Genomic DNA, 23267 nt, shown 5'->3' on the forward strand with positions numbered 1-23267 from the left:
CAGCCAGGATACTAGGGATCGGATGGGTTGCTACGGAGTTTAAACTGGGCTTCTGTGATTGCAGTGAGATAGTCTATCTCGTTATATCATTTGGCATTGTCGTTGGCAACGAGAATGCCACTTCGTGCGTCTGCTGATGTGCCCGTATAGTATTGTAGTTCACAGATGGCATAGGGGTATGCAGCAGGTCACACAAGAAAGCTGTCACTGACATTGACAGGCATCTTCGATGGTTTCTTCCACAATTTTTGTTTTACTTTTTGCACTGCTGTGATGGATTGAAAAAAAATTTTTCCAAATTGTTTTAAACACGAGTTTGTCTGAGATGACAATGTTAAAGGCAGAGATCTGCCTGACCTGGGCCCTGTCACCCATACATTGCTTCAAAAACATAGGCAGCATTACAGAAAGAGAAAACACGGTTTGCCAAATCTGAGGTGGTTTGCCATGGTGTGCCAAAATTCTAGGTGGGAAATGGTCCCACTGCTCTGCTTCAAGCTACAGTGCTCAGCGGTTCAAACAAAATAATTGGCCCACATGGCGGCTGGTGCTTTTTGCACCACCGGTGAACACTGGGTGATTGCTAGGGTGCCAAATGCTGTCACAATGCATCACAAAGGCTCTCCTGTTCATCGTACACAACAATTCATCAGCTCGGTGTCACCCATGCTCACGGGTGGCACAAAAAGCACCAGCTACCATGCAGGCCAATTATTGCGTTTTACTCATTGAGCACTGTACGTAGGTGTTGAAACATGCGCACGCAAACATACTGCAAATTATAACTAAAAAAAATTAAATTCCCCCCCCCCCCCCGCCCCCCCTTTCCTGAACTCGACACCTCGGGCCATCTACTCACAGCATCTCTAAACATGTCTAGTATGTGCTGGCTGCAGAGTCATCTATGAGTAGCTTATTAAACCAACAACACTTGGCAAATTGCCCCCTTTGGCAATATGACCCCTGTTGTTGCTCTTGGCATTTTGCCTGCTTTGGCAGCCAAAGGGTTAAATGTTCTTTGTCATGCTCCACCATTTTCTGGCAGGCACATTTTCTAATGCTGTTCATGTGGGAACTAGGAGTGTTCCACAGTCGAATTTGCCCATGGTATTTGGTACTTCAAGCATGATGAAACAAGTAATGCCACGGGTGTGACTGTGTACACTATCTGAGTCAACCTCTTCATCCACGGTATTAATTATAACAACCTCTCATGCAATTGTGGGGATGTTCACATTGGGTGTGCGGGAAGCACCTTTGATTCATTTAATCTGATTTAATTTTGCTGCCTTTGTGTTGCCTCCTCAAGATATGCCATCCTGAAGGACGCCAAGGAGGCGGAGGCCAAGGAGCGAAAGGCGGAAGAGGCCGCAGCGGAGCTGATGCGGAAACCGGCTCTTCCGCCACGGTCTCCAGAGCCAGCCGGCAGCCCACTTCCTTCAGACGGCAGTGATAGCTCCCTCACGAAGCTACCGTATGGTCAGCAGTTTTTTCTGTATCAGTCGTTTTCAGGGACATTGCTTTTCGAGGACACTACCTGCCTTTCTTGGTTTTATACATATTGCTGCAACGTGCAGGGTGGGTGGTGGGTGAATGTGGGCCACCACTCCAGCTTACCGTCCGCCACGCCGGTTGACCAGACTTTCCAATTAGAATGGTCTACTATTTGACCAAAATGTCCTATTCTTCTTTTTTGCGATCCTCAGGTGTTCTTTTCATCACATAGGGAAATATTAGAAAAAGAAAATAAAGTAGAAAAAAAATCTTGCATTACTAGTGCGTGGTTGACAAAATTCAGGTATAAAATTGGGTGTTGGGAGGTGCCATTGCACCTTGGAGGGTGCAGCTTTCTGTTGACGCAACGTCACCATTTTAGAACCGTCCTTAGAGAGGATCAGAGCTTCAGATAGCAGTAATACTAGCAACAGAAACACGAAGAAAAAAAAGGAAAAAGCAGCGTTCGGATTCGTTACTGCCGCCATGTGTACACAGAAGTCGCTCCAATTGACCAACAGAGATTTGAATTGCTGGAACACATTTATCTCGCATTTTGGCAGTGCTGGGCCATGCACTTCCTTGTCCTGGCAACGTTTGACGATTGTGGTAGGCTGCGGCTCACATTTGTTTTCCGAAATGTAAAATTGTTGATTGTACAATTCAAAATGGCGGAATGATCGTATTGAAAAAACAAAAAAAAGAACATCTTAGTTGCATGTGTTCCTCTCCCCCCCTACCCCTGCAAATTGCAAGATGGCCATCCCTCAAGAATTTCTGCAGAGAACCCTGACAACACACTATCTGTGGTGATTGGGACTAAGCAAAAAATGGTCTTAGCAAAAAGAACAGTGCCATTATCTGTCACTGTTGCAATGAAATGTGTATTTTGTGTAAGTTTGCCAACCATCTCGAATTTAGCGAGACAGTCCTGACTATTGAGTAAATGTCCCTTGTCCCAACTTTACCTAGTCAGAATGGCCAAATGTCCCAACTTTTATGTCCCAGCTTTTGTTTATTTTTCTTTCCTATTGGATATCGAGAATTGGACCAGATTTTCTTTTTACAATGCCTGACAGCTCGTTTGCACATTCTTTTTTGTGTTCTATTGCATTGTCATAAACATAAAGGTGGTTTCATTTTTGTAGTAGTTCTAGTTTTGTTGTAGGCCCTAACCGTTCAGAGTATGTCTATCCGTATTGTCTATCCGTATTGGCAGCCATGTCAGTCAGACAACCATACTGCACCTTTCTTGTTGTAAATTGCAACACGGCAGACTGAAAAAATTGTTCGACTTTGTTACCTGTATAGACTGGCGCTTCCTGACACTGATAGGGTCTGTCCCCTTCCTCGCACCCTGCCCTGACTTTGTCTCCTCGAGAGTTGGCAACCCTAGTTGTGTGCTGTTGTAACAGTTGCTGACGGCACCACCATTCTATAGCTGAGAAAGTACAACCCTTTATCTGAAATGGACGCACCCAACATATATGTTTGATTTATTTTGGACTAAATAGAAAAGTAGCACATCCGTACATAATATTGAATGATGTATACTATAAATTGCCAACTCTGTGTGAAATCTGAATGCAAATTAGCCAGTTGTTTAAGTAAAAAGAGCTATGTGTTATGTAATCAAACCTCAATATAATGGATATGGAGATAATGGGTTATTGGATATAACGAAGTAAACTTAATGTTCCTCACCAATATCAGTGTGTAGCAAATATATACTAAAAATGAATATTGAAAATAACAACATTACTTTCATGTCAGATGCGACATCGTCATAACGAGCTTCGACTTATCGGTGCAGCAATCACTATTTCATGTGCTGCTGCCCCTAACTGTGTGCACGAGAGCATTATACTCGTGCTGTGAAAGCTTCAGAGATGTCAATTTTCCTCTTGTAATTTCTGCTGTTCTTTTGTTTGCACGCCTCAGTTCCAGATGTTATCAAGTCACCTATGACACAGCTGTCGTCATTCAAGCTTTTAGATATGCTTCAGGACAAGGACATGAATGTATTAATCATGGATGCCAGGCCAAGACAAGACTTTCTCGACTCTCATCTGAAAAGCAGTGACTGCATCAACATCCCTGAGGAGGTCCTCAAACCAGGGTACGATACTGCCGCGCTTGCATATTGAGGCCCACATATTGTCATGCGTGCATTGCTTTACTTTTCACTGGTGATTGGCTTTCCGCTGGAGTATCACTGTTACGTGATTACTTATCTTCACTGGATTACCACTGCCATCAAGTTATTAGTTGGCGCGAGATGCCGACTGTATCCGAAATTTCTTGAGTGCTGTCGACAATTCTATAGCAAAAAAAAAAGTCTTGTCTAATCAGATTGCGTGCATGATGCATATATAGTGGCATACCTTCTCAACTGTATGCAACACCAGTGATTAGTCTGGAATGTACTGTGATAAACGTATAGCACGCAGACTTGACCATGGAATTCAGATTCAACAACTGACGACCTTGGCACCATCTTGTGGCGCACTGGGCCAACTCACAATGCTCTCTGTGGCTTTCGCAATCGGTGTGCGGGTGAGACGCACGGCACGATAATGACGGCAGATACAAACTGGTGTAGGCAAACTTTTTGCCCTGTCTCAGCATCATATGTTTCAGAGAAACTTAACAACGCAAATGTCAAGCTCAGTCTGCATGGAAAATGCCAAAAAAATGGCAGAATTTTTCATTCTACAGTCAAACCTCGTACCCGCTTAATGTGTAATTGCGGTTTAAACGTAGTCGCGAAGATTCCCCCACCCAGCCCTCATTGAACGCCATGTATTGGTTGACCGCTTAATCTGTAGTCGCTCATTGCCCACCAAACGGTTAGTGCGTACTATTTTTCTTTCTTTTTCTACGCACACAGGCACAAAATCGGCAAAATCTCATGTGCGCAGATGTTCGATTCTCAAGTCGCGACGCCCGGACAGCATTCGCCAGCAATAGTGAACTTAAAACATGGCCACCATCACGTCTTTCCTGCTCATACAGCTGTTGCCAATGTCTGTGCACAAAAGCATGGCCTTTGATATTAGCTCCCGGTAATGCAGAGAAGCGGCCGGTAGGGGGTGCGAATTCGCTGTCGCCATCGAGTAGTAACCGCACAGAAGCACATTTTATTGCGAAGCGCATTTCTGCTGTCACCGTGAATGTTGCTTTGAGGTTCCGTATAAAGTCCAAACACGGCAACATCGTCGCCGCGCACCGTATGCTGTGTGTGCGAGTGAAAGCTTACGAGGGTCAGCCGACTTGATCTCGCGTGCGCGAAGGAGAAAGGCGGGGCGGAAGCCCGCTTCTGTGGCGTGCGAGGCACAGCGGAGAAGGCGAGAAAGGGAGGAGTACACTTTGGGTACAGTGCTCTAGAAGCTTTTTCAAAGCCTTCTAGTACACTGTACTTCGGCCAAACTTCGGCGGCGGCCGCCTTATCTCGAATGCAATCTGCGACATGGAAAAAGTGCACGCCCGCGTGGACTTCATCTTCAAAGCGTTCTGCAGACAAAGTGCAACTAGTGCCGGTAGCTTTGTTTGCACTGTGCTTTCAAGGTCTAGTTCGCGTTGAAGCGAGAGACGTGCCGCACGCTCGTTGTTGCTGCCGCACCTCCTTACTCCAGCGTTCTGAGAGCGAATTTCTGCGGTCGTAAAGCGAGACGTGTTCATGTTTACCTGTGTGCACGTTACACCGTGCTTGTTAATTTAGTTAGTAAGCGGGGCCTCATGGACAAACTGGCTTGCGGCCTTATCGAGTGCGAAGATGCCGTCGTTGTGGCAGAGCCACCACAGCGGCAAGTGAAGATTACCGATTTTTTTTGCTGCCTACCCGCAAATAAAGCCTGTATAAGTGCGTGTGTTTGATCGTGACGTAGTTCTTTTCCGGCCGGTGAGTAGCCGCTTAACTGGCATTGGCGGTAAATTCGTACATCGTTTAGTATGTACCTAAACGTCATTCCTGGCCGACTACGTATTAACGAGGTTTAACTGTATCCGACATGCGGTCCTAACATATCGTTATACAGTCGAACCCACTTATAATGATGCCAGATTAATCCCGATCCCAGAAGGCTTGTCGCTAATATGTTCCTACGGGTGGCTCATCGGTGATTGGTCACATTATCACGTGTACGGGTTAGACTGACGGTAGCTGAAGCAGCGTTCGGGTTCGGAAGCATGCGTACCAAGTTAGTCAGTGGGCTCGCATGTGGGCAGAAAGCTCCGAACTGTGCGAACTTGTGTGTGTGAACATTGTACAGCCGTATCCTATACGATCAGCGTCCCTTTCAGTGGCTAATCGGCCTGATCTTCACGCATACTTCTGTGCTTTCCATTCACACTGCTTTGTTGTTCCCCTGTGTCTGCGTAGCGTTAACCCATTATTGATAGCACATATTAACAGGGTTGTTCATTTTCGGGTAAAACCCGATTTCTCCTCTAATTCCAAAACCACGTACCAACCCAGTTTTGTCTATGTTACCCAAGAGCAGCGCCACGCTATTGAAAACATCTTCTGAAGAGTTTTGCTTGAAACTAGCCACAAAATGCTACTGCACTGGTAAACGGAACATCTCAGACAAAGACTAAAACCAAGTAACGGTATGGAAATTGGGACCCGGCTTGGATCCAGGCCCGTAGCCAGGGGGCAGGCCCCCCCCCCGAAATTTTCATCCTTCCGTGCTTTACCGAAAATAATTACTGAAAAATAGGTGCTTTCCTGAAATAGTCAAGGCCTTCAGCAAGTGCCCCTCCCCCCCTCTCCCCGAAAAAAATTCCGGGCTACGGGCCTGCTTGGATCCATTGCTGAAGCATCTGCTGAGCCAGTCATTTGATGACTACCGACGTCTCTTCATTTCCATTACCGACGACGTGGATTCGCTTCACAACGAGTTCAACCAGTACTTGCTGGAAGCAAGCCTAACACAGCTGTCGTGCTCATTAAGTATTGGCATGACTCTGCCGCTCGCTACCCCAGGCTGGCAAATGCTGCACTAACATTGTTGTCCCTAGCCATTGGAAGCTGTGGTTCAAGTAAACTTTCTCTCAGCTGAGATACGTTCAAAGATCAGACAGGTCTCGTATGGAGACAGACATGTTGCACATGCAAATGATGTGTAAAAAAATAGAGGACCAGCTTTGCATAAATAAGATGTTTCATTTCCGAGAAGTTATCAATGCTCTTTACTGTCATTATTACTTATTAATTTCCAAACGCCGAACTTCAGAGTATTTGCTAGAAAACCCTGATTTTTCCCCGATTACCAGCTTTAAACATATCCCTAGTTTTAATGCGTTAGCGTTAAGGAGCTCGTGATACCCTCCGTTAAAGAAAGAAAACCCCGAATGTAATGTATTACTTAGTACATTAGTAAATTTAACCCGAAAAGACCCGAATTTCAGAATGGTTCTGCAAAAAACCCGATTTCTTCCCGATTATCAGCTTGAAAAATAGCACCCAATTTTTACTTCTTGAACTTGAAAAAAAATGTAAAACCGAAAAACGAACAACCCTACATATAAATGCTCGAAAAAAATATTTTATTTTCTATCTAATTGTGCGAAACACGTCAGGAATAAGCATAACCAACGAAAAGAAAAAAATATTTTGCAGATGCTTCTTCAGCAATAGGCGAGTAACTCCAGGCAGAAAACTGGAAGAGGGCTTCACCCCAAGCCACCTATGGCTTCGTTTGAAATTTTTACTGACTGCCTTCTTCATATGTGAACCATAGTTGAACAGTCCCAACGGAAAAAGATTAGTGCAAATGACTGGAGGCCAGAGCGGCAAAATCGAGACACGATTTCTGCACATGGGGGTTGGACCCTCCCACGTTTATCCGTGCGTGGCTTAGCCGTGTCCGGGGAAAAGGGGATCCTGGGGGTTGAGCCGAAGCCGGGTGTTTGGACCTTTAAGGCCCCTCGGCGGAGGCAACACACCCCTTTGGCCTCTGCTTCACGTAGACGGCACCCCCGGACTGACCCGCCCGGGGGAAACCGGTAGTCGTCTTTTCCTATCTCTCTCTACCATCATCTTCGTCTTTCCCTTCCACTTTTAATCTGTCCTGTCCTCTCATCTTTTCCATTCACTTCGAGTTTTCCTGGTGGCAAGGGTTAACCTGGTGTGGCTGTCCTACCTTGGGTATACCATATTGGGTTATAGCAACGGCATACTGCTGGCGCTGTGCAGACTTGTCTTATGTTCTGCCACGTCCCCTTGTTGGGCTCCGCGGTGGGTGGCAGACGCCGTTGCCGAACATGTAGTTTCTTTCCATGGGATCCCCGAACCCTTTCTCAACTGATCGTGCCTCGAAAAGGGTACGCACCGATGCAACATCACTATTCTTGCCCAAAAACAGCGAACGTTTCCCGAAATTCCACGTCCTCCACTGCGAACAATCATCTACAAAAGCTAGAACAATTTCACCATTTCTTGTGGCCAAGTGCCTAAGAGAAACCATTGGAACTGGTTATAAGGTAACAAAGATGGCAAGTGGAGATTTGCTCCTGGAACTAAAAGACAAGGAACAATACAACAGACTAGCACACCTCGTAGCCTTTGGTAATATCCCTGTTTCTGTGAGCGCGCATCGAACTATGAACACAGTCAAGGGCGTAGTATCAGATGAAGACTTAATGACATTGAATGAAGAAGAACTCTAGGATGGATGGAAGGACCAAGGCGTAATCCACGTGCAGCGCATCACAATCAGAAGGAATGACAACGAAATCCCAACAAAGCATTTAATACTCACTTTCAGTTCAACCACATTACCCGAGACACTTGAAACCGGCTATGTAAAACTTCATGTTCGACCTTATATCCCAAACCCGCGACGTTGCTTCAAATGCCAAAGATTTGGTCACGCATCCCAAAGCTGCCGAGGGCAGCTTATGTGCGCAAAGTGCGGCACAACTGGTCACTCTTCTGACGATTGCAATAATGACGAGGTACATTGTGCGAACTGCGACGGCAGTCACCCGGCATACTCCAGAGCTTGTCCAGCCTGGAAGAAAGAAAAAGAAATAATTACTGTAAAAGTGAAGGAGAATATCACATTCCGCGAAGCACGTCAACGTATCTCCTCGTTGTTCTTGCTTAAAACATCTTTCGCCGAAGTGGTGCAACGGGGGGCGGCACCACCACAACGGCCTCTGGCGGTAGCCCGGACCACGCCTAGCGTGCCGAGGCTAACGCCACCCGCCCCTAAGGTGGGAGCAGCCAACGCTGCCCTGCCATCTCTCAAAATGTCCACACCAGTGGCCTCTACAAGCTCCGGCAGCAGCCAGGGCACCGCAGAGGCCACAGGGGTCCTTTCGACCTCCGGCCCGGTGGGGACAAAGACTTCGTCGCTCGAGGTGAAGTCTACGCGACGCACACATCGCTCTCTGGAGCGGGTGTCCAGTGCCTCGCAAGAGGCTATGGACACCAGTCCAAGCCAAACGGCGCAGGTAGCGTCGAAGGAGCGGCGAGGTTCTCTCGACCGCTCCAAAAAAGACAAAACACCAATTACAGGGCCTGACAAAGGCCTTGTAAAGTAAAGTCACTCTCCTCCCTTTTGAGACACACAGCGCCTTTTATTTTCCTCCAACATGAACACAATAATGCAGTGGAATGTTAGAGGACTAATCCACAACCTAGACGACATCCAAGAACTTATCAATAAATTTAATCCAAAGGTGCTGTGTGTTCAAGAAACGCACCTAAACTCCAGAAACACCAACTTCCTACGTCAGAATATTGTTTTCCGAAGAGATCGCGAGGATTCTGCCGCATCATCTGGTGGTGTGGCCATCATACTCGACAGAAGTGTAGCCTGTCAGCAACTTCCACTCAAAACGGCACTAGAGGCGGTAGCCGTTCGTGCTGTACTTCTGGGTAAGCTCATAACCATTTGCTCGCTCTACATACCCCCACACCATTCTTTACACAAGCATGAATTTCAGTCATTTATAGATGAATTACCAGAACCCTACCTCGTTCTTGGCGATTTCAATGCACACAGCAGCTTGTGGGGCGACACACGTATCGATGCGCGAGGACGCCTAATTGAACAATTTCTTTTCTCCTCTGGTGCGTGTCTCCTGAATAAGAAGGAACCCACCTACTACAATCTCGCAAACAAAACTTTTTCTTCCATTGATCTCAGTATAGTTTCCCCGTCTATATTTGCTGAACTTAAATGGGAAATTATAAAAAATCCTTACGGGAGTGACCACTTCCCGATACTGCTGAGATCACCACTACAAAACGAACCTCTACCACAGGCACCCCGCTGGAAGTTGGATATGGCAGATTGGGAGAAATTCAAAAGTCTTACAAGTGGTATCTCGTGGCCTGACATATCTTTGCTGGGAATTGATGCTGCGGTTGAGTATCTTGCATCTTTCATAATCAATGCCGCTACTGAATGTATACCAGAAATTAATGGTGCGACCTGCAAACGCCGTGTCCCATGGTGGAACGAGGAATGTCGGAACGCTCGTAGGAAACAGAACAAAGCGTGGGGGTTGCTACGCGACTCCCCAACTGCGGAAAATCTTGTTAATTTTAAGAAAATTAAATCGGAGGGCAGAAGAACGCGCCGACACGCCAGGAGAGAAAGTTGGAAAAAGTTTTTATCAGACATAAACTCATATACAGACGAGGGCAGAGTCTGGAAGAAACTTAATAAGATAAAAGGGCTACAAACCTATTCACTCCCGTTGGTAAACACACAAGGCCACAGTTTGGAAGACCAAGCTAACTGCCTGGGAGCACATTTTGAACATGTGGCCAGCTCATCTCATTATTCCCAAACATTTAAAAGGCACAAAGCTACAATAGAAAAACAGAAACTAGAAAGAAAAGGTACGGGAAACGAGGCATACAACCAGCCATTCTGCATTGCTGAGCTGTATGCATCACTTAGTTGTTGCAACAAGTCTGCGCCAGGCTCTGACCGCATAGCTTATCAAATGCTGAAACACCTTCCTCATGAAACAAAGAAAAGTCTCCTCTCCCTATACAATGCTATATGGACCTCCGGCAAGATCCCCTCTGCCTGGAAAGAGGCCATTGTCGTTCCTATACTGAAGCAGGGCAAGGACCCATCGTCTGCTTCGAGTTACCGCCCTATAGCACTAACAAGCTGCCTCTGCAAACTGTTCGAAAAAATGATTAACCGCCGACTAATACATTTTCTCGAATCAAACAAATTGCTTGACCCGTACCAATGCGGGTTTCGAGAAGGTCGATCCACCGCCGACCATTTGATACGTATTGAGACGCAAATTCGTGAAGCTTTCATCCATAAACAGTTCTTTCTCTCTGTATTCCTTGATATAGAAAAAGCCTACGATACCACGTGGCGGTTTGGAATACTTAGAGACCTCTCGCACGTTGGTATACGTGGTAACATGTTAAATGTCATAGAAAGTTATTTATCTAATCGCACTTTCCATGTTCGTGTGGGAAATGCTGTATCAAGACCTTTTGTGCAGGAAACTGGAGTGCCACAGGGTGGGGTGCTCAGTTGCACTCTCTTTATCGTAAAAATGAGTTCTTTGCGTCTGTATATCCCAAGAAACATGTTTTATTCTGCATACGTCGATGATGTACAGATAGGTTTCGCCTCGTGCAATCTCGTAGTCTGTGAGCGGCAGATTCAGCTTGGTCTGAACAAGGTGTCTAAGTGGGCAGACGAGAATGGATTTAGCCTTAACCCACAAAAGACCACCTGCGTCCTGTTCTCCAGAAAGAGGGGTCTGCACCCCGATCCTCACATTGAGTTGCAGGGAGAACGCGTGCACGTAAAAACAGAACATAAATTTTTAGGTATGATTCTAGATACGAAGCTTACATTTGTGGCACACATACGGTATCTAAGAAACAAGTGTATGAAAACAATGAATATTCTAAAAGTGTTGTCACGCACCGCTTGGGGTAGTGACACACAGTGTCTTTTAAATTTGTACAAGAGCCTCATACTTACAAGATTAGATTTCGGCGCCATAGTGTACCATTCCGCTACGCCAAGCGCCCTAAGGATGCTGGATCCTGTACACCATCTAGGCATCCGCCTAGCCACTGGTGCCTTCAGGACAAGTCCTGTGGCAAGCCTGTATGTAGAGGCGGACATGTGGTCGCTTGATATGCAACGTTCATCCTTAAGCCTCACCTATTTCCTGAAAGTAAATTCAAACCCGGAACATCCGTCCTTCTCAACCGTAAATGATATGACCAGTTCCACACTCTTTAATAACCGGCCGACAGCAAGAGAACCCTTTTCACTACGTGTAAGAAAAATTAGTGAAGAAATGGACATCCCACTACTTGAAAATACTCTGATGGCCCCAGCAAAGCCAGTGCCACCGTGGCAGTGGCAACTCATAGAGTGTGATACTTCGTTTGTAGAGGTCACAAAAGATGCTCCAGAGGCACATATACAGATGCATTTTCTGGAAATCCAGTTCAAGTACTCGTCCTGCACTCAGTTTTACACCGACGCTTCCAAGTCACATGCAGGGGTATCTTATGCAGTAGTCGGCCCATCGTTCTCCGAGTCCGATGTACTGCACCCGGAAACAAGCATTTTTACGGCTGAGGCCTATGCACTTTTATCGGCTGTGAAGAGTATAGGCAAATCGAAACTCAAAAGCTCAATAATATTTACAGACTCCCTAAGCGTCGTAAAAGCCATCATGACTCTACATAGACACACAAACCCTGTACTTATTGAACTGTATTCTGCTCTGTGCAAGGCATACATGTCTAACCAGCATATTATTATATGCTGGGTGCCTGGCCATAGAGGCATCGAGGGGAATGTTCTGGCTGATCAAATGGCCACATCAACTACATCGCGAGCCCTTAACCCTACCGCTTCTATCCCTGCCAGCGATCTCAAGCCCTACTTGAGAAAGAAACTTCGAAGCCACTGGCAGCGCTTGTGGGATGCCGAAGCGAACAATAAGCTCCACTTAGTTAAGCCACAAATAGGTCCCTGGCATCCCGTTACGAAAATACGAAGAACAAATGTCCTATTCTCTCGTCTGAGAATAGGACATACATACGGCACCCACAATTTCCTTCTAACTGGAAATGACCCGCCAACCTGTGGTAGATGTGGAGAGAGGCTTACCGTGCTCCACGTCCTCGTGGAGTGCAGGGAAGCCGAAACAGAGAGAAAAAGGCACTTTCCCCTAGCGTACCGGTACTGTCTTCCACTCCATCCCGCTATGTTTCTGGGCGACAAACCTCTCTTTAGCACTAAAGCTGTCCTGGATTTTCTGAGCGATGTAGTATTGCATGTTATTTGCCCAATAGTTTCGTAGCGCATCCTCTCTCCAGAGGATGTCGCCGCGATAGTAGTTTTGCATAGCATGCGCCTCCAGGCCCTTGCGTTTCAAAGGGTCTGTCAAGGCAGCAGTGCTGTTTGAAAAGTTTATCAGTGATAAATTTTCGTTTATCTTCATTATCTTGCAATTTGTTCTTTCGTGTTCATAGTGCACCTCATCAGCCATTGCCATAATTTTATTACATATATATTTTACGCATTTTACAGCGATTGTTTTTAGGCCCTTTTACAGCCACGCCACATCTACCTTTCGCAATTCATTGCTCCATTGTCAACTCATGAACACACTGGCCTGGCGCTCTTTGGCCATACCTGGCCCTTGCACCATTAAGCACCATACATCATCAAGAGACACGATTTCTGACAGCCACCCCTGCTTTGGAAAATGGAATGTGCCGCTCCGGCCACCAGTCATTTGTGCCATGTGTCGTGATTTTGCCGCTCAGGCAAACAGTCACTTGTGCTAATCTTTTTCTGTTGAGACTGTACATCTCGTGTGTGTCGCCACTGCAGCCCGAGAGCTTGCATCGGCCTGTCTCCTCCGGCCGTGCTTTAACGAGAAAGCGAGTCGCATGCTGAAGTTCTTCTGCCTTGTCCCCTGTTCCTTCTTTAAACCAACAAGTGGTGCTTGCTGCGTGGCATTCAGTGTTGGCGAAGACATTCAGTCAGGAACTCCATACTCAATACCGAAAGTCAGAAAAAAAAAAAAAAATTTTTTGGTATGTTGCCTGTAGGCAACATTTGTCAACAAAGGGGTAATCGTTTCATTCGGTCCGGTCGATCTCGTCGAACCATGTACCAGTAGAGATTGTGTGCTGTGGGAACGCTGCTTGCGTCAAAACACCAACCACGACCCGGTCATTCACTGTATATATGGTATATTCGAGAAATCGAATACTAGATATTTTATTCTTGAATTGAATTATTCTAACGTTCACTATTTAATTCAAAATCGAATATTCGAGTATTAACACACTCCTACTTTAAAGACCACTGTAAATCAGCTTAGAACTTCAGACTGCTAAACTGTTCTGCCAACACCCTTATATGGAAACAAGTAGAAATTAATTTGGTTGAAAAAGGTTACGTGTGACTGGATGAAATTAATGCCAAATTTTCTATCTCTTGAATTTATGCTGAAAATCTCAGCATCAGTGATTCAGTTTGGCGCCACAGCTGTCGAAGTAGTATCCCATGTTTGTGCCATTTCGCCATAGAAACAGTTGAAACCTGCAATGTGAACTCATTGGTTTCTTTAAAATGCAGCATAGTCCTCCTTTACTGATAAACAATTACACTGAAACCTCGTTGCAACGAAGTCACTTCTGATATAAATATACCTTCATTATTTTCTGTAGTTATAAGCACACATGCTGATATTTTTTCTTTAATTCGCTAATTTTATATTCACTTTGTTATATCCATGTTTGTTATATATGAAGGTTCAACTATAAACAGGACACATTGGATGCCACCAAAATCCGCAACGGCACACTGACCCATTCAGTAGCGCACCCAGGATCTCTGCCAGGGGGGGGGGGGGGGGGGGGGGTTGACAGCTTGCCTTAGTTTGCCAGTACCATCTACACAGCACTAATTTCAATTTTTTCACGGGAAATTGTCCAAAAATGCGCTTTTTGTGCAAGTTTGCGAGTGTGCAGACGATTGCGCGTCTTACATCTTAGTTGCAGTACTCAAAGGCGCAAGGAAAGAAAAGGGGTTAAACAAAAGGGGGGGGGGGGGGGGTTGTCGGTGTGCCACTGGACCCATTGCAGGAACCAATGCTACTCATCTTCCATTTTCACATCTTTTCTTCCTTGCTAAGCCTTCCCTCAGAGTAACAGTGATTATGTTGACATTGCAGAAGCAAAATTTAATAATACAGATTCACCTAGTATTCCTTTGTTAGTGTACCTTTAGATGAGCTTGGATTTAGCATTAATTTATGTGTATATATTTTTGGTCAAAATTGTTTTGCTGCACGAGGGACTGCAGTGATAATCATGTTACTTGACATAGGGCTGCTAATGACACTTGTTGTAGTCATTGCTTTTGTATTCTCATTTTCAGAATCATAGCAGAGGAGTTGAGCAGAAGCATACCTGAGGAGAGCGTTGAATTATTTGAGAAGCGTGATGTTGTCGATTTCGTTATCCTAATGGACTGGAGAAGTGCGGATGTCCCAGAGGACAACCAGGCTCCTCTGAAGGTCCTCAAGGATGCGATATACAAGGTATGGCTACGAAGGACATTGCTTGTGGTTTATCTAAAGAAAACCCTGTCATGTTAGAAGTATCGCTTGCTTGTTCGTTATCTATTATATATTATCACCATGATCACTTTGTGTGTGGTACACTGCCTGGTTTTTCATAGTGTGCACAAAGATAAGATAAGCTTATTGTCTACTTGAAGGTGAGGCATAGTGGCATGATGGAATTCTTCACTTCAAGAGCTACAATTCTTTTGCCCTTTTTAACCTCTTCTTGCTGGTTGTGATGATTTGGTGACATCCTGGTTCCGAGCTCCTAAATATTCTAGCTGAAATTCTTGGTTCTATGCAAAAAATTTGAGGGGTGGACATATTACGATTGAGAAAGACAGGGGTGTTACATACTGCCTGTTGTGTGCGTGTGTGTACGTGTGTGCATGAAAAACAGCAATTATACATGGTTCTTCTCTTGCATGTACACAGCGAAGTGGCATAAAAAATTGTCCCCATGCTTGACGGGTCAATGAACGTACAGTCACAGACCGATTTTATTCCGACTTTCCCATGGCATTGTCACCTACTCTGCAGAACCAATGTATAGCGACAATCAGAATTTCATATACCATACATTGTCTAGTTTTATTTTCTTGGACTGCTGTACGTGCACACTTTGAAAGCATGGCAGCTGTGAAACTCATTTTCAGGTAGTTTCCTAATGCCATACGACCACTGCAAAAAGTTACACTGGCTCGGCACCAAATGACCAAACTAAACTGCAATTTTGGTCGCCAACTCCCAGCAAGGTGGTACTGATTAGGCCCAGCCGGTGAGGGTGGCAGGCTGTTGCATGAAGCTTGGCCTTGGTTAAAAAACAATGCTAAAACACTGAAAAACAGCACTGTGCACACAGATTTTTGATGAAACTGCCTATCTATGCGTTTAACGTGCATGAATTGCAATTGTTGTCGTGGCAATAATTTTTTTTTAGAAGCTGCCCTAAGATGTGAGATAGTTCATCTTTCATCTAAAAGAATGTACAGCCGACCAGAAAAGTTTACGAAACAGGCAATTTGGGAAAAAGCTTGATTAGTGCACAGCCTTAGCACATAGTCTCAACTCAGTGTGTAGTGTCCTTTGCGACCTACTCACTGATCCATTAAATCAGAATCGTCGTGCGAGTAAACATTCACATTTGTTGTGGAGCCCATGTCCCTTGAATGGTTGGGGCTGACTGTACACTGAGGGAGCATTAGGACATTAAAGCATTCTCTTTCACTGGATGCCTGGCTTAGTCTTTTGTGACGAATCCACAATTTCCACCCTAGGGTAGCAAAGGGCAAACGAATGCTGTTAATTAGCAGTCCCTCACTCTGTGCAGCATTCTGCAATGGTACTAATGTGTGGGACAACAACAAACTAATGTGTCAATTGATGACGGATGGCCGATGATTAAGCAGTTATTCAGCATGACTGATACAATGATGTTGTCCACATATACATTGCAGAAGCGACCAATAAAAGGGTTCAGAACTGTATTCATCATCTTCTGAAACCAACTGGGCGAGTTTTTCCAACCAAACGGAATACGATTATATTCTTAAATGTCAAATGGAGTCACAAAGGCAGTGTATTGCTTGGTTTCTTCTTGAAGGGGCATTTGCCAGAAGCCTTCGCTCAGATCTATCCTGGAAAACCAGGTACAGCCGCCTGTTTCGTCAATGATGCTGTCTATTCGAGGCATTGGAAATGGGATCAAATGCGTTTGGTTGTTGATCGCTCTATAGTCAGTGCACAGCCTGAGGCTACCGTCTTCTTTTGGGGCAATGGTGATTGGCGATGCAAATGGCGATACAGATGGACGGATGATACCAGCATCTAACATCTTTTCAAGCTCCTCTTTTAGCCTTCTTTTTAGTCTTCTTTTCTCTCGATAGGTTGTATGGTTTTTTCCGGACTATAGTAGTGTAGTGTAATTCAAAGGGGACTTCAAACTTAGTGGTACCAGTAGGATAGCCTCCCAAGCAGAACAATTCTGGGTAGAGTTTCTGAATACTTTCTCCATTTTTCGGCCTGAGAATTTGGTTTGCATCAGTCAAAGGTTTGGAATTCTCTACATCAGGGCTTACAGACACAGTGTTGTCCCAATGAATGTTTAGCCTCAACGCTTTCATGTCCGGGCGAGAGAGAAGGAAGTCGTATTCGACACCTTCTATCACCAAGGCAAGAACCTCCGCGTACTGCGACTGATATTTTAGCTTTAAGCTTATCCATTAGCAGTGTTCCTTTTCACGACCATCATACCCTCGCACAAGGACTGATCTGCCTGTGAATATGTCTTCTGCATTTGCTCTGCTTCTCTTGAGTATTGATATTGAAGCTCCACTGTCGACAAGAGCTTGCAGGTTCTGTCCGTTCACTTCAAGGTGTATGTGAAGTAAACTTGAAGAAATTAGTAGGATGGTCTCGTTTAGTTTCGGTTGAACACACTGAGGCTTTTGGGGCATTTGTTTCTGTTTCAACAGTGATGGTGACTGCAAGGCGTCACCGGGTCGTGAGTCGGTAGCTCTAAGTCTAATACAGTGGAATCTCGATGATACGATCACGGCTAATACGAATTTCCGGATGATACGAATTTTTCTGTGGTCCCGGCCGAGCCCCATTACTTTGCAACATGCTAGAGAACGGTTGTTACGAATCGATTTTCGACGCACGTCGGTTGATACGAATAAACGCCGCCCCACCGACGGCCGCGAAAGAGAACAGCGCGTAGCCACGCGCTTTCTCCTTTTCTCTTTTGGTGCAGAGGCGCTGACGCGGCGCCGGACAGCGTGGAGGTCGCGACTGGGTGCAAAGAGTTTGACGCGGTGGCGCTTTTCTTGCTTTTGCGCTTTTCCCTACGCAGGCGTGGGGAAGTTCGGTCTATCGCTTCAACGGGAACTGAGCGGCATAAGCACAGGGCATACAAAGGTCAGAGCCGTGTGGAGATCGCTTTCAAGATACGGTGCGCGCGAGAACCCCGACAGCCGGCACAGGCGCAAAGTACAAGAACGCATTTGTTGGCAGAGTAGAAGCCGCTCCCCCCTCCCTCCTTCCCTCCCTCCCTCCTGTGCTGCCTTCCCGCTGTGCTCCTTTCGCGTGGGAGATTGCGTCGCCAGTCACCCTTGCGCCCGGTTGCAAGATACGCATTTAGTGCCACACAGCACAGAATCGCCCCACCCCCCCTCCCTCCCTTCCTCCATGCATACCCCCCCCCCCCCCAGCCTTTCGCGCGACGGAAGCAGGGCCGGGCTCGACTGGCGCGCCCGGCCGTGACGGAAGTTGCGTTTGGTCTCTGCTGTGCGTTTGCTCTCCGTGCGTGAAGGCGCGCGTCCCCCACGCGAAAGGCGCGATTTCACTCATACGGCGCTAGGCGACGATTTTATCGCCCTTGGACTCATGCTCCACATCTCATGCTCCTCCTCCGCATCGCCCTCGTTGATCTCCTCTCCCGTCGGTGGGTGCTCGCTACCGCCCTTGCCTGCGAGATTTTCCAGTGGAAGCCGCATTATAACCGGTATTTCGTCTCACGCGGCTGCACTGTAAGCGGTATGCGTATACACGGAGTTCTATGGGAGGGTAAACGGGAGTCGGAAAAGGCCGCGTTGTAGCCTGTTCTGCACTATAAACAGTTACGTTATAAGTAATCTATACTGTAAATGCTTTTTACGTGCATGTGCCTGAGTGAGTTCACCTCCGACTCTTTAATTTAGCTAGTTTTAATTGTGTTTCGATGATACGAATTTCGGCTAATACGAATATTTTTCGTGACCTCGTGAGATTCGTATCATCGAGATTCCACTGTATTTGCACTGTCTTTAAGTTGCGGCGACCTTGCATCCGAGTTACTCGACTGAGTATCTGACTGGCGGGGAACATCTGGCCACGTCTTGCAGCTCCTCACAGACCAGTAGTGAGGGAATACTTGTAGCAGTTCTAGTAGAGCTTCGAGAGTTTCCGGCCCTTTTATTTGTGCATGCCGTTGCAAATCTCTCGGGAGACCATGAATTACAAGTGCTAAGACTGATCTTAATGGCAACTCTGGCTCAGCAAGTCGAAGCAGTCGCTGCTTCTCAAGGAAGTAGTCAAGCGGTGAACCAGACCTAAAGCGGTAGAACAGTGCCTGGTCCCATCGCTTTACACTATTTGTTTTGAATGTAGACAGGAAGTTCTCTTTCCACATGCACCAAGGTTCGCAAACATGCTCTAAGAACCGCAACTCATGCCACGTTTTTGCTACACCACTGAGAAATTGTCGCATGTTTAAGACCCAGTCTTGGTCAGACATCCATCCGTTGTATTTCGCTGCGGCCTCATAAAAAGTCATCCACCCTTCTGGGTTTTCCAAAGACCCGCCAAAAGTTTCAGGCCGTAAAATTTAAATTGGGTGGTTTCTTTTGTGGCGTAAAGCAGACAGGAGAGTTTCTGTCATGGCATTCTGTTGCAAAAATTGTTGCTGTTGCGTCGTTATGGCCCGAAGAATTGTTGATATCTCGTCACATGATGCTGCACGACCAAATGGTCATCCGAGTACAAGCTGGTTAAACAGGGTCACTGGGATATTCACCTTCGCCGAACCTCGTTTAACAAGCTCTTCGGGCAACATAGAAGCTCGATCCAGAACAACATCCAGAAGCTCACCCGTTGTTGTGTCCAAAGAGAGGTCGACCGGGGAATCATCCTGAACTTGGTAGCCTTTGAATACCACTCGGTCGTTGTACTTCTCCACGAAAAAAATCACCCACATCTTCGTTCACTTGTCAGCTGCGTCAAAATATGTAATAAGCCCGCACATATCAAACAGATCAAACAAGCGTCATGTCGCCATTACTAATTTCTTTATTCTCTTCTTCAATCCCCCCGCTCCCTCCAATGTTCTCAGACTTCTTCTTTTCATTCGGTACGCTTCATCATTTTTGTGTTTGTTGCGGATTGGCATAAGGAAAGTGGAGTTGGCCTCAAGCTAAAACTTGTTAAAATCTTGATTTCTGCGAGTTATGATGCACAAGTATGCTTATACGTCTTAGGTGCAGTATGACCAACGTTCTTAGTCACATCAAGAAGAAGAAGAATGTTTATTGCACTAAAATGTGTACAAGATGACTGTGTCAGCATCTGCATCTATTCCTGATATGGCTAGTTGAGGATCCATTACAAAAAGGCTGAGCAAGTAGAACATCAGTTAGTGAGTACAATGTTAATATGAAAATTACAGCATTAATGTGGCATGTATACAATATCAGCAGTAATTTTCAAGTACAATATCAATATGGTGACTGGTAGCTCGCTGAAAGAATGAGTCTCTTGAGGTCTTGAGTGACGGTACAATATTTGGCAGACGTTTAATCAAGCTAGGTAGTATATTATTTCAAATTTTTGTGCCAACATAGAATATTGTTCAACGACTGTAAACATTGTGGAATATTGGCAGATTAAGATTTTTCTTTTTTTTTTGTTCCATCTGTATTTGCGTGCAGTAATTGTTCATTATAACAAAACTCATCAGTGCAGCAAGTGGACTTTGTTATAAGAGGTACTTCACTATAAGGAGCGAGGCTCTGCAAAGCCTCTTTTACGGAGTTTTGGTAAGGAGGTAAACATTGTAATTAGGGCGCTTTAGGAATGTAGGAGCTTGTAAGAATTAGTTTTTCAGCAAAGCTGCGTGCAATAATGGCAACAGGACAGCGTTTTATTTTGTAGTAAAGAGAGGCACAACTAGTGTCTGGCAGGGACAGTGGCCAAATGCCAGAAGTCTGAAGTTTTTATGCAGGTTACGAGGCCCTCTTTGCAACATTTTTGATTCACTGTTTTGCCACTTTGTACTAACAAAGCTCAGCACCACCTCAGTTCGGACAGCCCTGCCTAAAATGCACTGCAGTGCTAGTGGAACCACAGAAAAACTTTGGGTAAAGCTATAGCGGACTCTGTTGATATCTTTTTTTATTGCAATAGGAATTGTACGAACACTCGAGGCATGCTCATGCTGTCGGCACCGCTGTGCTGTCATGGTCGGTGAAGCATGTGCGGCCCACACGTGGAGGGTTAGAAGATCTTCAGTGACACGAACGACGCACAGTGCATTTCACTGTAAAGAGGAGGGCAACATTGTGCCTTCCTTGTTCTGGCATGATCGTTTTCCACACAAACTTTAGCGCTCCTGCTTTGCATCTATGTGCATACCACATTCTGGTGCACACAGTGGCATGAGCAGACAGTAAATTTGAAGCTACGAATGACTGACAGTTTTGCATCAAATGCATCTCGTGAACCATCGATGCGCATCGCCTCCAATGCTGCTGGCGATGCACTTCGTCGTGCAAGCTATTTTGGGACTGCTGGTAGCTGCTCGGGTGGTGTTACTGCAGCTACCTCGGATGCTGGGTCATGCCAACATGTTACCCCGCGTAGTATTGTTAGAACACTGGCCAGTGAGCCTGAGTACACCGCCAAACATTTTGCTAACGCTGTCGATGCTTTGCCCTTTTGGCGAAACTGGCAGGGGTTTTTTTTTTCGTCTTCTTCCTGGTTGGGAAAAAGAAAGTTTCTTGAAGCCTGCAGTTAATCTCGCACAACATGTTGATGAAGGCACCAACTAGCTCGTGCGGCATTAGAAAGGCACATACTCGGCATGTTGAGATCTTCATGTTGTCTCTCTCTTTGATTTTGCAATTATTGTTATGCAGTGGTCGACACAGAAGGTGCTCAGGTGTGAGCCCATGGTTCTGAAGGATGGCTATGAGGACTGGCTTATGCGGTATCCTATGCACACCACCAATGCCCATGCCAGGATCCCAGAGACGACTTCGGACCCATTCGTCAGCAACTATACAAACAGCACAGGTCGGTATATGCTGCTTTACAATTTTTACAGCGAAGCTGTGAAGGGAAGTACTGCAAAGGCTTTCATGCGGTGAGGAAGTACAGTGTAGACCACTTATAACGTAAGTCGCCGGAGTCGCGAATGTGCGCACTATAAGTGGTACCGCACTATAACCAAAGCAACAATCTTCAAAGCCCGCACATATGCAAAACATGTGCACCGAGCCGCCACGCATAAGCGACACTCGAGGAATGCGGCTAGAGCGTTTGCATTCAATTTACAGTCAAATCTCGTTAATTCGAACCAAATCACGCGGCGGCGTTCCGACTGGCATTGCTCCGGCACCGCCATAGAGGGGAGACCCCTCAATGTCGCGTGCAAACAAACCAAAAAAAAATGTGGCGGACATTTCACCCTTTTTCAAATGGCAAGGTCGCCGATTCTGCATTGCGCCGGAACATGCGTGTACATGCCGACGTCTCAGCCACGCTACCGTAGCCACGCGTACACCCTTGGCAGTACACCCTTCTTTATGCTTTATGCTTCCTCTACTTTCTAGTCACGTGTTGACCTTGCACGCTGCGGCTATGGCGCAGAGGGAAGCAGCGGCGCTGTCCCAGGCCGGCCAACGAAACTACCCACGCCGGCGAACGCCCGCTTCCCGATAATGGCAGAAAATGAAACTTCGGGGAGCTGGCGCCGGGCCGGCTGTAGCGGCGGCGCCTGAACGGCGGCGGGCGCGCACAGTGACAGTCGAAAGTGAGGGAGCTACGAGGGGAGCCACCGAAGCGGCAGAGTTGCCAAGGCGAAATCCGCTTCCCTGCCGCCCTCCTCCCTCACATTCCACGGTCTCCGCGTGCGCCTTTCACCGTGCCGTGCCGGCGCTGCCCGCTCGCTCGCTTAAGTTTCATTTACTGCCGTTATTGTGAAGCGAGCGTTGGCCGTTTCGTGGCCCTCGCTCGCTATGCGCGCCGTGATATTTCACGACTCGACTCGCACTCAAGATTCTGGTTTTAGCCTCACTGGCTGTTCGTTCGCACCACGTGCCCTTCTCCTCCACTTCGTCTCTCTTCCTCGAGCACTCCTTGGGGCGCCCGTTTGAGGGGAGCGTTCGCCGTCTCCGCTGACTTCCGTACTCCCAGGCAGCCGCACTGTAACCGGTATTTCGTGTCCCGCAACTGTACTATAAGCGATACGCGTATACATGGAGTACTATGGGAAAATTAACGGGAGTCTGAAAAGACCGCACTATATCCGGTCCTGCACTATAAGCGGTTACGTTATAAGTGGTCTATACTGTATATGAAATGATAGTGCAACACAACGTGTCGGAGCACTAATTTTGCTTTGAAACATAGTT

At 46.3% G+C, this 23267-nt stretch overlaps 1 protein-coding gene across 2 annotated transcripts in view; it reads left to right on the forward strand.

Annotated features, from left to right (window-relative positions):
* LOC119455301 (ubiquitin carboxyl-terminal hydrolase 8-like) overlaps nt 1–23267 on the forward strand; it is a 176348-nt gene that overhangs the window by 30271 nt on the left and 122810 nt on the right. For both annotated transcript variants that reach the window (XM_037716700.2, XM_049668693.1), the window contains exons 5-8: nt 1310–1479; nt 3436–3613; nt 14913–15075; nt 21771–21927. In XM_037716700.2, the coding sequence (XP_037572628.1) occupies nt 1310–1479; nt 3436–3613; nt 14913–15075; nt 21771–21927 (668 nt within the window). The remainder of the gene's footprint in view (nt 1–1309; nt 1480–3435; nt 3614–14912; nt 15076–21770; nt 21928–23267) is intronic.

Source organism: Dermacentor silvarum, chromosome 6 (assembly GCF_013339745.2).
Source record: "Dermacentor silvarum isolate Dsil-2018 chromosome 6, BIME_Dsil_1.4, whole genome shotgun sequence".
Taxonomy (NCBI): domain Eukaryota; kingdom Metazoa; phylum Arthropoda; class Arachnida; order Ixodida; family Ixodidae; genus Dermacentor; species Dermacentor silvarum.